Source organism: Mycetomoellerius zeteki, unplaced genomic scaffold (genome assembly GCF_001594055.1).
Source record: "Mycetomoellerius zeteki isolate Tzet28-1 unplaced genomic scaffold, Tzet1.0 scaffold106, whole genome shotgun sequence".
Lineage (NCBI taxonomy): Eukaryota > Metazoa > Arthropoda > Insecta > Hymenoptera > Formicidae > Mycetomoellerius > Mycetomoellerius zeteki.
Window position 1 is genome coordinate 5,677,516 of NW_017255975.1, and position 16,517 is coordinate 5,694,032.

General features: G+C 34.1%; 4 protein-coding genes across 4 annotated transcripts in view; 2 read left to right on the forward strand and 2 right to left on the reverse strand.

Annotated features, from left to right (window-relative positions):
• Positions 1 to 646: 646 nt before the first annotated feature.
• On the forward strand, positions 647 to 1,517 carry LOC108722586 (uncharacterized protein C9orf85 homolog). Its single transcript, XM_018447768.1, has 2 exons — positions 647 to 1,155; positions 1,276 to 1,517. The coding sequence occupies exons 1-2, from the start codon at positions 720 to 722 to the stop codon at positions 1,515 to 1,517; spliced, it is 678 nt and encodes a 225-aa protein (XP_018303270.1). The 5' UTR covers positions 647 to 719.
• A 203-nt stretch (positions 1,518 to 1,720) lies between these two features.
• On the reverse strand, positions 1,721 to 3,474 carry IFT20 (intraflagellar transport 20). Its single transcript, XM_018448849.1, has 3 exons — positions 3,308 to 3,474; positions 2,327 to 2,481; positions 1,721 to 1,899 (listed from the first exon to the last, which is right to left on the reverse strand). The coding sequence occupies exons 1-3, from the start codon at positions 3,429 to 3,431 to the stop codon at positions 1,786 to 1,788; spliced, it is 393 nt and encodes a 130-aa protein (XP_018304351.1). The 5' UTR covers positions 3,432 to 3,474; the 3' UTR covers positions 1,721 to 1,785.
• A 1,980-nt stretch (positions 3,475 to 5,454) lies between these two features.
• LOC108723006 (BTB/POZ domain-containing adapter for CUL3-mediated RhoA degradation protein 3) lies at positions 5,455 to 8,367 on the forward strand. Its single transcript, XM_018448446.1, has 4 exons — positions 5,455 to 5,809; positions 6,071 to 6,383; positions 7,714 to 7,912; positions 7,994 to 8,367. Exons 1-4 carry the CDS (start codon positions 5,647 to 5,649, stop codon positions 8,183 to 8,185), a joined length of 867 nt encoding a protein of 288 aa, XP_018303948.1. The 5' UTR covers positions 5,455 to 5,646; the 3' UTR covers positions 8,186 to 8,367.
• A 4,510-nt stretch (positions 8,368 to 12,877) lies between these two features.
• LOC108722931 (probable protein phosphatase CG10417) overlaps positions 12,878 to 16,517 on the reverse strand; it is a 4,123-nt gene continuing 483 nt past the window's right edge. Inside the window, exons 2-6 of the mRNA XM_018448323.1 lie at positions 15,319 to 15,598; positions 14,349 to 15,156; positions 14,126 to 14,252; positions 13,510 to 13,965; positions 12,878 to 13,395 (exon numbers count right to left, since the gene is read on the reverse strand). Of these exons, the coding sequence (XP_018303825.1) occupies positions 13,153 to 13,395; positions 13,510 to 13,965; positions 14,126 to 14,252; positions 14,349 to 15,156; positions 15,319 to 15,598 (1,914 nt within the window). The 3' untranslated portion in view covers positions 12,878 to 13,152. The remainder of the gene's footprint in view (positions 13,396 to 13,509; positions 13,966 to 14,125; positions 14,253 to 14,348; positions 15,157 to 15,318; positions 15,599 to 16,517) is intronic.

The window sequence follows — 16,517 nt, forward strand, 5'->3', positions numbered from 1 at the left end:
ACGCTACAAACGCTTCGAAGCATTTGAACGACCAATCAGAACAAAGAATTTTACGAATTGACTAATCAAAGAATACTTTGAAGCGTTTGTAGCGTCAAGTGGACCGCAGCCACTGTATGAATCCTGCAAGAGAATTATGGGCGATTTTGCTATGATTTTATCGACAGGGTCAGAAAATAGATGTAGCCACGTAGTTCCAAACCGAAAAAGGATATATTGGCGATAGTGTACGAGCGATTTCGACGGTAGAGGTTGGTAGAGGTTTATATCTCGAAAAGCGCGCAGTGAAGAGATGGGTGGAAAGTGGAATCACGTCACCTAACCAAAACTGTTGTGAGACAGACTGTGTAAAGGATGTATTAAATATTGAGTCTGCACCAAATTTGATACGCGTACTAACCGATTTAACGGTGTAAAAGGTCTCGTGCATAATAATATTTATATGTAGACTTACAAATACATTTTTCGGTTTTATGTATTGCATACCGTTTTGGTTTGTGAAATTTGAAATACAATCAAACTGAAGTTAGAAATAACATCACACGTTGCATTGAATATAAATTTAACAATGAAGCTAATAAGCATTTTAAAACACTATAAAAGACTTATATTTTCTTTTGTTTTCAGGTCATAAAATTTGCAACAATTTATTGAAAATTTAAAGAATTCTTTCTTATATTATTTAAATTTTAATAATATTACAATATAATACTAGAAACATGAGTTGTCAAAAAGGAAATGCTAATCGTTCGAGGCCTCAAAAATATCAAAATAAAAACTCGTTTAAAAATAATCTATATGACAAATCTCAAAAAATAAAGCAAATTAACAGCACTGAGGTTACTAATGTATGCAAACGTTGCAAAAATATAATAGAGTGGAAGATCAAATACAAAAAATATAAAGTGCTTAAAGCTCCAATGAAATGTATTAAATGTGAACAAAAAACTGTGAAACATTCTTATCATAATATCTGCTTGCTTTGCGCCAAGCAACAAGGAATATGTTCAAAATGTGGACAGAAGACAGAAGTCGTAGGAGCAACATGCAGTAAGGAAGAACAAATTAAATTGGATGCCGAGTTTAAAGCAATTCTGAAAACACTGTCAGAACGAAAACGAAGAACATTGATACGTTATATGAATCGACAATCGAGTATGTATATTGTATTGCATATTGTTAAGTAGAATTTTATTTATATATTTATTATGCACATAATTGGCACGAATATATGTTTTCGTATAATAAAAAGCCTTTATTTTACTTTATTTTTAGTAAAAAGTAAGGAAAATAATAGCAAACCTAGAACTTCTGGTTTGAATACTGATATAGATAAAACTGACAGTGAGGACAGAAATGAAGATGAAACAAATCAGGAAAGAGAAGATTTATTAATGAAAATAAAATCATTAGCTATTATAGAAGATGACGACATTGACAGCGATATTGATGAAGAAGAAATTGATAATTTTGGCAGTGACGTTTATAACTTATGTGATAAAATTTTTTCTAAATAAAAAAACTGTAAGTTATAAAATATCTTTTTTAAATCAACAAAATAAAATAATTCTATCCGTAACAAATATAATATGACGAGTTAGTTGTCGATTAAGTTAATAGTTTTTTCAAAACTATAATTCTTTACAATTCTTTGAAAAATATTGACTCGCAACAAATATTGTTGCTTTTAAAAATTATTGTATTATTTATTTTTATTGGCTAAAAGATGAAAAAAATTCGATCAATTAACAACAAATGTACAGTCGGAAGCTATAAAATGTTACATTAATTCACTGATAAATGTTCGATAGTTTCTAATTGTTCCATTTCGATCTTCTTGTAAGAATCGTATTGTACTCGTAGTCGTTCCAGTTCCACAGACTTTTCCAAAATCAATGCCTACAATGAGAATAGGCGATAATCGATCATTGGCATATAGCGATAATAATGGTCCGATCTTAAGTTAATTTTGATTATACTTAATCCAATTAACTGGCGATTAACTTAACCAGAGTTACAACAAATTTTCCAACTGTATACATAACTCTTTATTAATCTAATCTTTCCTTTCGTATGTCAAATAAAAAATTAATTCTATGTTAATAAATGCAGATATTCGGTAAATTAATCGGAGTTTGATGAGATGTTCAAAATAGTCAAATTTCATCATAAATAGTGATTATGGCCAATTTTAAAAAGAAGAACCGACTATGAATATCGGCCTAGATAGCATAATTCTTGTCTATTATTTTTGTCTATTATTTAAACCGTCTATTATTTAAACGATGAATACATGCTGCTAAGTATTATGTAATTATTTAAGAACCTCCATTTGTTGTTTCTGGGCTTCCCTTTGCTTCGTAACGGAACGCAGCAGATTCCGCGCACCAATCGTCTTCATTTTCTCTTTTTCCACCTCCTTTGCCAAATTGTCCAATATCCTAATAAATTCGTCGGAATTCTTTTCAAATTCAGTAATCTCTGCAACGTGAAAATTCTCATTCGTTGCGACGGCCGTTGTTCATATTTTTTGAAGCGATAATAATTTGTAACTAAATGCAATCGACAATAAAGCATCGGGGTGCAACTTTTTAGATGAAACTCAAATTAAAGAGAATATCAAACTCTTTGGTATCAGATAAATCGTTTATTTTGTATCGTAATTTTATTTACATTTAATTTCTCGTATAATTCCAAATACATTCGTTAAGTTATATTTCTTTTATAAATTAACATTTTGACCGATAATATAAATAATAATAGTAGTCACAATTGTAATTGATACTAATATCTACTGCTAATTTAGATTAATTTTAATCTTGGTTTAAGTTACTTTTTGTATCTTTCCAGTTTTAAAGCCCAGTTCCATCAATGTGAAATTAACATTAAAGCCGATAGAACACGATACTTGTTATCTTGTTTTACTTTTTATCTTTTTCTAATTCTTAAAACTACAAAACGATAAAAAGTAAGTTAAACAAAGATTACAGTTAATCTACATTACTAGAAATAGACAAGTTAACGAAAGTTCGAAGTCATTCCAACTGCCGAGGGCTACTTTCGAAAACACTGTTATACCTTTGAGTATCATTTTATCCTTGTTGTTGAAAGGCTAAATTGATATTCGGAGGTACTGGGGTAGTATTCTCGAACGCGCCCAAGAGTGTAGATGTGCGCTTTCTTGTGCAGGAACCGTAAAACGGTGACGAGAATTGTGCGAAGGGTGAGTATCGTGACAATCGATCAATCAAGTAAATTCATTGCGTCGCTTCGCTGTAACGTCACTCGCGAACGTAACGCAACTTACTGGACACGAAGCTCTGACATTCTTCCTTCAGCTTATTCGTTTGATTCGCCGCTTCCGGCTCTAAGACGCGTACTTTGCTCAAGTCATCGATGTAAACGCCGTACCTCGCCAACAAATCGGCCATCTTCTCGAGACTCGAGTTTGCGAGACCGATATCACGCACTTCGTTCTAACGGTGAAATCACACGGTGCGGAAAAAGACTGCGGAATAGAGAATGTGTTATTGAAGCAACCAATCAGCGCTATTCCGAATAGTGCTGAATAGCGTTGATTGGTTGCTTCAATGGCTCCGTTCAGCAGAACGTTTGTTTTGCAACTGTTGGAAGTTTCCTTCGCGCTAATTGGATCATACTTTTAGATCTAGAAGAATGGTCCTATCTCAGCAGATAATCATAAAACGGTTGCAAAACTGTTGAGTCTGCTGAACGCAGCCAATGATTGTATTCTCTATTCCGCACCGTGTGATTTCACCCTTAGGGTGAAATTACACGGTGCGGAAAAAGACTGCGGAATAGAGAATGCGTCATTGAAGCAACCAATCAGCACTATTCCGAATAGCGCTGAATAGCGCTGATTGGTTGCTTCAATGACGCATTCTCCATTTCGCAGTCTTTTTCTGCACCGTGTGATTTCACCGTTACAGTGAGAAACATGAGAGAGGGCCTTTTTCTGTAAGCGCAAACTGTCGCCGCGCACTACTGCCCTCTGAAGAAGTGGATGTAGACTACACAACATATCTATTTTTTTGCGGTGCTCCTGATGGAAATAAATCGCTGAAATCGCTGAAATAACTAAAATCTATCAAATTAATATTCAGATTTCTCTCTGCCTGTATTCACAGTCAGATCTTATATTTAAGATCGTCTTAAGTACAGTCTTAAGATGCCATGAACCAATCAGAAAGCTGTATTAACATCTTGGAACATTACTTAAGGTGGTTTTAAAATAAGAACTGACTATGAATACCGGCCTTACTGCCTATTGCACACTGGATTCAACGAGAGATCAGCGACGAGCGATATCCAATAAAACTTTGCATCGTCACTTTGCAAAAAAGCAGAGCTTTCATATGATTCAAAGCCGATACGTAATAAGTGCGAAAACGAAAATTTAAACGAAAATTTCAATTTCGCATCTCCTACTGTGGAAATAAAAGTTCTTGAATATTAAGAAACTCGAAACTGAATATTCAAACAAATTAATTTGGCGAATTTTGTCTTATAATATGCGCCTGTATAAAGATGGAATTGTTTTTTTAAAAAATGCAGATTTTCAGCCCGTTTTTACCAAACATACTTACTAATATGTAAGTATATTCCAAAGTCTCTATAATTACTAGCAATTATAGAGACTTTGAATATACTTCAAACTTTTCCGATCATATATCGTTAATTTAAGGTTTAATTTAGCAAAAACGAGCTAGAGGCCCTTTACCATCCCCGCCGATTTTATCGGCGGATTATCGGCGGTCCTCTTTTCTTTGTAAGTCCGGTAAAAAATTTATCATGCATGAATATGTATAATTGTGCATAAACACGTATAAATATTCATAAACATACATAATTTTATATGAAATATGTCCATACATGTTCATAACTTTTTTAATATTATTTTTATTGTGTAATCCTTTATACATTCAATAATACAATAATAATTGTTTACCTCTTAATTAGTCCCTTTAAACTTAATTTTTTATTATTGTTTACAATACAATGTACAATTATAAATGCTGTTCGAAATATAATAAAAATTATATTATAGGAGCATAATTAACAAAATTTATTAATGCGGGATTATACGAAAACGTTGAAAATACATACGATAACAGAAATTTTTCTAAACTTTAATGAAATATTGAGAAAAGCGGAATGAAATACTAATACCAGGAGCGCGCGAGCGATGCTGATTGGTCAGCGAAGGCCGCATCGCCGCGATTGTTATACCTCGCGATATTCTCGCCATATATTTTCGCGCATCGAATCGATCCGTCGCTATGTTCAGCGCGTAGCGCTTGTTGGCCGTTGTGAAGTTCGCCGTATTCGATGATGAATGAGCCGAAAATGGAGCGAAATGAAGATGTATTAGTATCTCGCGTGTCTTTCCCGCTTTCCCGACGTCAACGGGTGTGAAGCAAACGGCTCGACACGAGTGCGTCGTCACGTTGCTCCGACACAAACGCGGATCCGTTAATTCGCACACGTTCAACGTTCATCCTGACGTCGAGGGGATCGATACTCGCCCCCGTCCTCGCTTCATCCCGCGGCCGTTACGTCGGTAGTGTTAGTACTCGACTACTCGCCTCGGCTTCGCCAGGTTCGGTTTTATCAGAGTTTTTCGTTATGTCGGGCGAGCACAAAACGGAAATTAAATACCCCTCGGAGTACGTCAAATTGAACATCGGAGGCTCGCTTCATTATACCACCATAGGTACCTTGCAGAAGCATGATACCATGCTGCGTGCAATGTTCAGCGGTCGCATGGAAGTGCTCACCGACTCCGAAGGTGAGATGCTTCTTTTTACAACGTGCGACATGCAATTTCCGACGAGTGTTGACTCGAAATTGATAAACCTTGAATATCGATCGGTCCTGCAGTCCTAATCAAAAGACTCGTCATTTTAATGTGGTGGGAGGCACACGAATTTGTTTGATTTTGAAAAAAGAGATTGTAGACTTTCTGCGTTGTTTCCTATGAATTTCGAACATTTCATCTTTTGTTGATATTTTGTTTATACCTTCCACTGACCACGATCTCTCTCCGCAGGCTGGATATTGATTGATCGGTGTGGCAAACATTTCGGAACGATCTTGAACTTTTTACGAGACGGCTCGGTTCCGCTGCCAGAAAATACGAAGGAGATGGCAGAATTGCTTGCAGAGGCAAAATATTACTGTATCAGCGAGCTGGCGGAGTCCTGCGAACAGGCGCTTCTACGAAAAGAACGCGAAGCAGAACCAATCTGCAGAGTCCCTCTCATAACCTCTCAAAAAGAAGAACAGTTACTCATAAGCAATACTACTAAGCCTGTGGTCAAGCTGCTCATTAATAGGCATAACAATAAATATTCCTATACAAGGTAATGTTAAATGTTACTTTATAGTTGTAAATATTGTGATCCTTTATCTTTTATAAATTGAAATCCAAATGTTTTATAGTGGCATTAAAACCTTATCAACAATGTAATCTTTGTTTCCTGATTCACTTTTTACTTCTTTTTATCTCGTGCTTCTTATTCTATTTCTTTGTTTTCTGTCATCCAAGAGATATTTTTATAAATATTGTGATATTTCATGAGTCTCTCCCTTTCTTATCTTTTATAAATTACATTCTAAGCATTTCATTCATTAAAACCTAATGCTCTTTGTTTCCTATTTCTTGCTTTTTATCATTTTTTATTTGTCCTTTTGCTTCTTATTTTCTCATTTTCTGTCATCAGAGGTAAAAGTTAACGAACTTCCAAAGAGACAAAAAACAAAATTGTTAATAAAATACCAGTCACAAAGGAGGGAAGGCAAGAGATAAAAAACAAGATACAGGAAGCAAAAAACACATTATAGATTGGGGTTAATATACAAGCAATTTAAAATATAACAAGAGACTGATAAAAAGTATATTGTATCTTTCGGGCTACTTTCTTTTTAGTAAACCAGTCCACACAAGTATTCATCAGTGAAGTGTTCTTCATTGTTATTCATTAAATATTAGAAAGGGTAGAACAATATTCGTCGATTGTGTCTCCTAAAAGAAAAGCAGTCATAGGCTGCGTTCAGAGCACACTATTAGCGCTATGGTGTCATTCTATCTTTATCAGTCATTTCATTAAACATAAAATAAGAGTAGAATAATACAAAAGCACTGATAGTGTGCTCTCTGAATGCAGCTATAATTTAAGTATCATAAATTAATATTTTAAAATAAATAGCTCACAACTTCTTGTAGTATATTACACTTGTTTTATTCTACACTTATTTGAAATTTTATTGTGAATCTGTTATCAATTTTAACTTTGGACTCATGATTCGAGTATTCTGTCCAATACTGAAGATATTCTATTATAAAACTTTTTATTTCTGGACATTAGTCTCACAATGTTCTGATTTGATATTCGTTCCAATAACCTGGTTTTATTGTAAGCAAAATATTTATTAATCCATCAATACTATATTAAAGATGATTCAAAGAGATTAAGATCGAAATGTCTATATTGTAACTTGTTTCTATTAATATATTTTTGCACACAATTAATCTATGTGCTCGCATTGGCTAATTTGGAGTAGATAATATTCAATGCAAAAAAATGATAAATAAATGAAATGTCACAATGTATATAATTACAACTGAATTATTATCATAAGTTAAGATTATTAAAGAATAAATGGACTAATAAATAAATTTAATTTTTATAGTACATCAGATGACAATCTACTAAAAAACATAGAACTATTCGACAAAATGTCACTTAGATTCAGTGGCAGAGTGTTATTCATCAAAGACGTTATCGGCTCGAGCGAGATCTGCTGTTGGACATTTTATGGGCATGGTCGTAAAGTAGCAGAAGTCTGTTGTCACTCGATCGTCTATACAACCGATAAAAAACATACAAAGGTAATGATATGATTAAATAATATGATTTTAAATTTATATGATTTTGAAATTATATAATAAAAAATGCTTTTATTTTTTCAGGTTGAATTTCCCGAGGCTCGAATATACGAAGAAACGTTAAATATTTTATTGTATGAGCATCGGAATGGCCCAGATCAAGAGTTAATGCAGGCTACATCGTCACGTGGCGTGGTACCTTGCACATCTGACGAAGAAGAGGGCGAGCGTTCAGGCTTGGCTCGCCTTCGCTCTAACAAACAGAACACCAACTGACCCAGTCTTATCCTCCTCAGTCCACCGCACACCGCGATCCTTAGTGTCGTTCGCTCTTTCAAGACACGAATTAATATAAAATAAGACGAAACATGGATGTATACCAAATGCGAATGCTACATGATACTTGGTTATCGCCTGTCGGTTGAATCTCTTTTCATTTTTGAAATGTAGAACATGAGGAAAATTACAGTTAACTTTGGTTAACTACAGTTAACTTTGATAAATCATCTCGTTACATTTCTCACATAACACTTATTTTCGGATATAATTGCGCGCTCTAATTGTTGAATATATTTATAAGAAAAATGCCTCGTCCTAATTATCGAAGGGAATGACAAATGTCTTAAGTTATCTTTGCCATTCTTGCTATACAAGCGTGTTTATAAATATGTATATAAATATGCAACTAAGAATGGCATCTTATTGATTTCATCTGGAAAATTACGAAAAGAATATAGCGTTTACACGCTTACTGTTATGTGCCAAACCGTATTAAATCTACGACAGGAACAAGTCCAAGTTGCCATTCTGTGACTGATGAAATTATTTATGAACTTATACTCTATGACAACTTTTAAGCAGTCATCTAGATTAACCAAATTGTTATAAAAAAATTTTTTATGCAAAACTAGAGGACTGCATTGTTACCTGTTATAAGTATTATTATTTTATTATCATCATTATTATCATCACTCATTATCACTGTCATCGTCATTATTATATTAATTTGTCATAATTATTAATTATTATTATTACTTATTATTCTTACGTCATTGTCTACATTATTGCGATAAATTTTTCATTATGTTTATATTACTCTTTCTTACAAACTTGCATAATTTAATATCTCAAATAAATCATACGTATTATATATTTGAAACATATATATTGTGTTATTTAAATATGCATTTCTCAACGAGTCCGAAATTCTATTAAACTGCTTAAAGGATGATGTGGAGTAAACACTGCCAGTAAAAGAAAATTTAAGTCTAATATCAGTTATAGGGCGTATTGAAAGTACGCATTTTGAACACGTAATTTTGTTATTCCAATTGAATTGTAAGTGTTAAACGTAATTAAATATTAAACGTATTTTTCAGGATTTTCGGTTTGAACGAATGCAATAGATAGTACAATATATCTGATTTTTAATAAACTAGTTTATTTTGAATTTTTTCTACTAAACGTGTGCGCGCGCGCGCGTGTCATTCCAAGTATATTATTTCACTGTATAATTGCAGTAATTCTCATATATATATTATATATATATATATATATATCGGTGATTAATTCTCTTTACTGATTTACACTTTCACTTATATGACGAAATCGGAGCGACAATCCGAATCGGAGTGTTTCGGGTGTCGATGCGAGTAATTTGATACCTATTGATCGTAAGTATGATGATCAGGAAATCAGTTTTTCATTTTATAATAGAATAATAGAAGATAAGTTTGCTCAATTTTTCCGAAGATGTTAGATAAGTGAAGGTGGAGTGTAAAACAACTACAGACTGTGATTACACTGGCACGGCATATACATATGTGTGTATATATATTATTTTTGTGTATCTTAGTGTTAAAAGATGAGAGATATTCGTAATCCCACAATTAATAAAGGGACCATATGTATCGTGTTGCATACCTACTACATCGTAGGATATCTTTTCATTCATATCTGTAATACATATGTTATATATTAAATCGAATATATCTATGTTGAATAAAATGATTTATAGAGATTTCCCTATCTTTCTTTATGATTATATAAACAATAAATTTTAAAGGATTGAATATAGAAAGATAATAATAGAATAGATTTATATACCTTTAAGGGATTTTCTTAGAGAAGAAATATATATACATATTACTATTTACACAATTACAAATTTGAAATCATGGTACAAGTATGATGATATGATATGGAACATGTTGACAATAGTTCAAATCAATAATAGACAAATAAGCAAATTTTAGACAAGCAGCGAAGTTAATTCTGGACAACTAGATTTATTTCATTATTTGTGCGAAATGTATATAATTTAATAAGAAATCAAATGTATATGTAAGATTCTAAAAATGCATTATATATATATACTGGTTTAAAAATATTTGATGTATTTTACTCCTTTCGTGGCAAGAGAAAAAATGCAGAAAATAGAAACAAGCATTAAGATTGATTCGAGCGACATGTATTATGAAACAAGATATTATACACAAGTGTATGACGGAGTTTGCAGCTAAAGACAGTATATGGGGCGCAAACCTTTTTTTTTTCTTGAGACGGAATCGAATGTACATATACATGTAGCGGAGGTTGTCAACCCCTGAATTGGAAAGGCACGTCAGTTTTTTTCTGAATGATACTAGATATCGTTCGTCTAGTATCTATACGCTGTTCATCTTGCAAATGGTGTTTACAGTATCGTGATTGTTTTTGCATTTAACTATAAACAATTTCTTCGATGAAATTACTGTCTACTAACAACTGCGATTACACATGATTACACGTGAGTGTCGACAGAAGAATATATATTGGTGGAAAATGTTACAATTGTCGCGAAGATTTCACTAAGTTGATTCATATCTCTATCTTCTACAATAGTTGCGTCACATAATTTAAATGTTTTATATGAATCTCTACAATGGAAACACAAAGATTCTGATATTTCTGCATTACGATCGAAACAGGAATCTTTATGCAACATGAAAGAGTCTTAAACTGTAAAAAATATGACAGTAGGTCTTTATTTGTTCAAGTATTGCCTATTTACGATTTATGTACGTTAATATATAAATCGTAATATGAACTCCGAAAAGTTCTTGAAGTATGCGAGTATTTGCGGTTAGCGCCACGTCAGAAAATTAATTTATAAAACCAATAGTATTATTTTTTTAGACCAAAGTTTTACAGAGGACAGTCTCCGTGCTTAACACGCTCTCTCAGTTCGCTCGTGTTCATAGTAGGTAGAGATAGATAGAGTGGAGGAGCATGTACACATAGGCACGAGTAGATCTAAGAGCAAAAATATGCACTATACCTTTATCCAATTAGTGCAGAAAACTGAATTTCGATAAATCCATCGAATACCATTGCTTTCATTAGCTACATGAAAAACGGAGATTTGCTCCCAGATATAATATGTCCTACTCTCTACTTGCGTTTGTCGGAATACTACAAGTATCTTGCACTTATTATATAATACCAAATATTTCGCGTATCTCCAATTACTAGAAGGAATTTTGCGACTGTCATGATGTCATGAATACTCCGTTTATCAAAGTACTCCGTTTATCAGCATCGCGACACAATAGGATAAGCATTTTGAATTTACCAAAATACCGTAACCATCATGCGTTTGCCACAACATATCGCGCCATTTTCAATCCTACAATTGTAATCCCTCTTTCTGTAAGACAAACACCTGGTTTCCCAAAGCTATGATGTCTCTCTCTCTCTCTCTCTCTCTCTATACATATATATATGTATATATATATATGACTCTCTGTATAAATTTACAAAAAACATACTTTTGACATGTGCAAATTTCCAAATTCAGATCGTTTCAAACTACTACAGCACTTGACGTAGCTTAACACAAGTACATATCTTTTTTTTGTATTTCTTTAACGTTATCATTAAGACAAGATCACAAATTGGTAACGCGTTATACGCAATTGCCTTAATTACATAATACAATTTAAACATCTTAAAACTATTCGCACACCCATCCATTCAACCACTATACCCAGGGATTCAAAAATAAATTCTATTTTGTAAAAATAAGAGATAAATGTATTGACTTACGAATATAAATCCTATAAACTACATTTATAAATATATACATTTATGTGTACTAATCTAAAAACTCAAGGAATATACTTTGTAAGTGCAGCTGGAGCAAATGGGATGATATGAACAAAAATCTAATTGTTTAACTTAAATATATTAATTAAGACATAGAATATAATAATTGAAAGGAATTCAACAAATCATTACAGTTTGAAATAAATGATACTGTGATATACGGACACATATTAATATAAACACTAAATTGATATCTTTCTTGTTTAATGTGAATTTATTTATCAGAATAAAAATGTATATATATATATCGCAAAAAGAAAAATTGAATAAAACTCTTAATTTATTTACTGTTATTCACTTATCGTTGTTAATTTACATTGCGTATATATGTTATCGTTAGTATCACTGCATCATTTATATGAAATTAGTCTCAATTAATAAATTTATGTATATTAAAGATTGTTAGAGCTATATTAGAACTATATTAGAACTTATAATAATACATTATGTTCTATAAAACTAAGAAAGAAAATTATATTATACATTTATATTAAGAGTACGTATCATTCATCGTACCTTTGTCAATAAATGCTTGTAAAAAAATGAATGAGCTTTATTCATAATTTTGACCAGAATTGTTTTATATTATTATTTTACACACAATTTCTCTCTCTCCCTTTTTTTCTGTCGTATTCCTCAGTTCTAAGGATTGATTCCAAATTATACACATAACAAAATAAAAAAATGGCCTGAATATTGAATTATATATATATTATATATATATATTTCTCAATAATAAAGTTCAATATTAAACAAATCGTATCTAACGACATTATGTGACAATAAAAATATATGCACAGGATATGATCTTAGGAGAGAAATTTCTCTTCATATGCGTTATTTATTTTATTGTAATCGAGAAATTATTCCTGCGTTATTAACAAAACTAAGTTATATCATTCCCACGTGCTCCAATCTAGCAGTCTGTTAGCAGCGACGAATAACACACCTTACACACTATTTCATGTGCTTGTTACTGTATAACCAATTGGTTCCAGCTCTACACAACAATATAAAGTTGTTACATAATTTTACATAAACTCACATTCATTCGTCCGCTCCCGGAGATCAGTTCATGACGTGTGGTGACTCATAATTCACATAGTTGCTTCAGTTTTAGCGCGTTTGCAGGGATTTACTGTATTTTCTTCCGGAATACAGTCGTTGTTTTCCTCAGCAGTTGGCGAAACCGATCGTTTCTTTGCAACGCATACCTCGGCAACGGTATTATTTTTAACAGTTTCAGTTGCCGGTGATGTAAATTTAACTATTACGGCAGTCATGTTGTCGCAGCCCGTTCCATCGCCAAGAGTATCCGGTGCAAGACAATGATCAAAGAGCTATAACACACATTAGATTGTTTATTCAGAAAGAATACTCTAAATGGTTTGAAAAGATGCATGCAATCGTGTTTAAAAGTCATTTGTATTCTTTTAAGTTTGTAACATCAATACCTCTTCGCAGATTTTCGAAATGTTCTCGTAATTTTGTGACAAACGGGTGCGCACGAACTGAACGACGTTTTGACTGGTCATAAAGTTCCATATACCATCGCAAGCTAATATCATAAATTCGTCTTTCTCTGGATCGATTGTAATGTGCCTTATGTCCGGCAGAGCCGAGATCATTTGTTCCTGGGGTGGTAATATCATGTTTTGCTTATATGCATGATCACCGAGCGCTCTGGAAAGATTGAGGCCGCCATTCACTCTGCCGTCGTTTGTCACCTCTCCACCTGCTTTTACTATACGTTCCATTTCTGGTGCGTCTTCAGGTTTATGGTCCAGACTAAGCTCGATCGCTTGACCATCCCTGCATAGAACACACCGAGAATCTCCAGCATTAGCCACATACAATTCGTTTTCCTTGAGTATCGCTACAACTGCTGTGCATCCACTGTCCGAACCGGGCTACACAAAAAAGCCATTATACAATTATACATTATTCAACAAGGAAAAGACCCGCACTAATTAGAATTATGGATTATAGAAAATGGAATTCCAGTAAAATTAAGTGCAGAAGTTTCTCTAAATATTCAATGTGAATTCTGTAATAAAATCGATATCATACCTTTTCAGTGTTCACCATGAGATCATCAGTATCATCGTCAGAATCATCTATATCTTCCTCCTCTACTTCATCATCGTCGTCTTCGTCACTTTCATCCTCATCAACATCTTCGGTATCATCACCGTCGCTGTAAAATGATTTAAAAGAGGAAATTTCGATTCAAAAGCAATGTTCTCTTAGAAATTAAGCATTCTTACAACAAACAATATGTATACACTTATACCTTTCAGGGACACCATCAAAAGTTTCATCATTTTCATCATCATCATCGTCTTCCTCAGAATCGTCACTGTCTTTTTTCAGTAGACTTTGATAAAGATCCACAGGCTGAATTCTTCTTCGACCACTGCTAGTTATTCGTTCTTGCTGATCCGCATCTCCGTTTTCCACAGGGATACAAGAACTGCTCGACACATTGTCTCCTCCACCTTTACTGCTGTCTGCATCTCCGATCCTCTTCGATTCTGCGCCATTAACTTCCACCTCATTCGCATTAGACTCGGCGCAAGGTGGTGCCTTGCCTGGACTCGAGACTTTTTCTTTTACATCTTCAGAGCTATCGGGCATATCCATAGATTTAGCAGTTTCTACATCCTCAGTAGATACCACTGGTGGAGACGCATGAGCGCTGCCGTTGCTCGTTGTCGAATCCAGCACTTGCTCGGCTTCATTGCTTCCCGGACCATCGGAATCTTTTCGCTCCACTGTGCTAGACAGAGCCGATCCACACGGCTGGCTGGAACTACTTACGTCTGTTTCGTTCGTATTCCAACCGGACGAGGATGAAGACGACGATGATGTTGGTGGCGGTGACGGCGACGATGAACATCCTGCGCCAGAGGATGAACCACTTGCTTTCTCTCGTCCCCTTCGTCCTCGCAAATAAGGACTCGCGAATGCGCGTTTACCACATTTTTCGCCTTTCAGATTTTTTAGAAGAGGATTCGACACCTCTGACTGATATTTTGCCATTACTTGCTCCAATGGCATTGTCGCCTCCATACACAGATTACTAACATTCTCTTCTTCATCTATACGCAATGTAATGTACGAAGATAATCTTATTAAGAATTTACTCGTGCAGATAAGGAGAAAAAATAAATTAGAGCTTGCAAAACATATAATTAGCAACAGTGTCTGTATAAAGGTAAATCCCGTAATAATGCATATCCTTAATATGAAAAAAAACGCACCAGATTCGATCAAGTCACTCTCCTTTTTCTCTGACGTGGACGTCCCTGCGAGCTCTTTGAGAACATTGACTACCTCCGGTTTCGTAAGAGTATCGTCGAAACCGAGGAAAGCATCTATTAAAGCTTGCCTAATATCGCTTTTTTTATAAGCTTCTGTCTGTTTGATAAAATCAGGAAGATTACGTGCGCTATACGTTGCAACCTCATGTCCTCCATGACCGTCGTATACGGCGAACAATGAAACGTTCTTATCAAAATCTATGCAACAATTGTGAGCATCCTGCAAAGAAAGTTACAGTTAGTAATCTGATCTTTGACAAGATTCCTTTTTTACTCCAGAAAGATTGAAATTTGATCAGTTGAACTTCTTGCACAATTTATCTTTCCTCCTTTTTCTCTCCATGGTGAAAGAAAAAGAAAAAAAATGAATGATGTACGAAATTCAACTAAAGAGAATTCTGTTGTCTTAACCCTCGACTACAACTGGTAATTTTGGATTCAAAGCGAAAATTTTTAGATAATTGCACAATACACGATTGATATAATAAGGTTCTAAATTATAGATAAAGAAATCTTTGAATTTTCTTTTGTTAAGAGCTGTAAGATGGAGGTTCACTTGTATTCTAACTTCAAACAGGATGCTTTAGACCTTAGGTGTAGTTTTCATAGCTGTAGTTGAGAGTTAAATATTTGTTCTCTTACAAGAAAATTAATATACAAAATGTGTTTCACGTAATCAATATATATTTATTTCCATTTGAACGGTAATAAATTCCAACGGTATCAACGAATAAGGAAAGATAAAAGAATTATTATTGCGTAATAATTTTGTCGTCCACAGGAGGAAATTAATATACTTAAAGTTCATCTCCATCTACATAAGTAGAAACGATACTATACAGTACGCGATATCGAAGAAAATTAAAATCGTCAATAAGATAATAATTTTTCTGACGAAATGACAATTCCGCGATAATATTGATCGACGATGTTGCAAGGATCCCATCTTATCAAGTTATCTCGTCTGTTGGTAAATAAACGTATGAGTGTTAAGGAAGCCATCCGCGAGCGTCGGATGCTGCGCTCGGGGCTCTCGGACGTCGTCGGCCACGTTCGCGCGGCCGTCTCCGGGCGCAGCGGCGAGGCTTCGGGGTGCGGGACGCCTCGGCCGTGCCGAGACAACGAGCGTTGCGGCCGGG

Excerpts from the sequence above, each read along its gene's own strand:
- LOC108722586 (XM_018447768.1), top strand. The coding sequence starts at position 720 with ATGAGTTGTCAAAAAGGAAATGCTAATCGTTCGAGGCCTCAAAAATAT. Across the intron at positions 1,156-1,275 it reads TTATATGAATCGACAATCGA|TAAAAAGTAAGGAAAATAAT; the intron begins GTATGTATATTG and ends CTTTATTTTTAG.
- IFT20 (XM_018448849.1), bottom strand. The coding sequence starts at position 3,431 with ATGGCCGATTTGTTGGCGAGGTACGGCGTTTACATCGATGACTTGAGC. Across the intron at positions 2,482-3,307 it reads ATGTCAGAGCTTCGTGTCCA|AGATTACTGAATTTGAAAAG; the intron begins GTAAGTTGCGTT and ends TTCACGTTGCAG. Across the intron at positions 1,900-2,326 it reads CCCAGAAACAACAAATGGAG|GCATTGATTTTGGAAAAGTC; the intron begins GTTCTTAAATAA and ends TTCTCATTGTAG.
- LOC108723006 (XM_018448446.1), top strand. The coding sequence starts at position 5,647 with ATGTCGGGCGAGCACAAAACGGAAATTAAATACCCCTCGGAGTACGTC. Across the intron at positions 5,810-6,070 it reads AGTGCTCACCGACTCCGAAG|GCTGGATATTGATTGATCGG; the intron begins GTGAGATGCTTC and ends CTCTCTCCGCAG. Across the intron at positions 7,913-7,993 it reads CCGATAAAAAACATACAAAG|GTTGAATTTCCCGAGGCTCG; the intron begins GTAATGATATGA and ends TTATTTTTTCAG.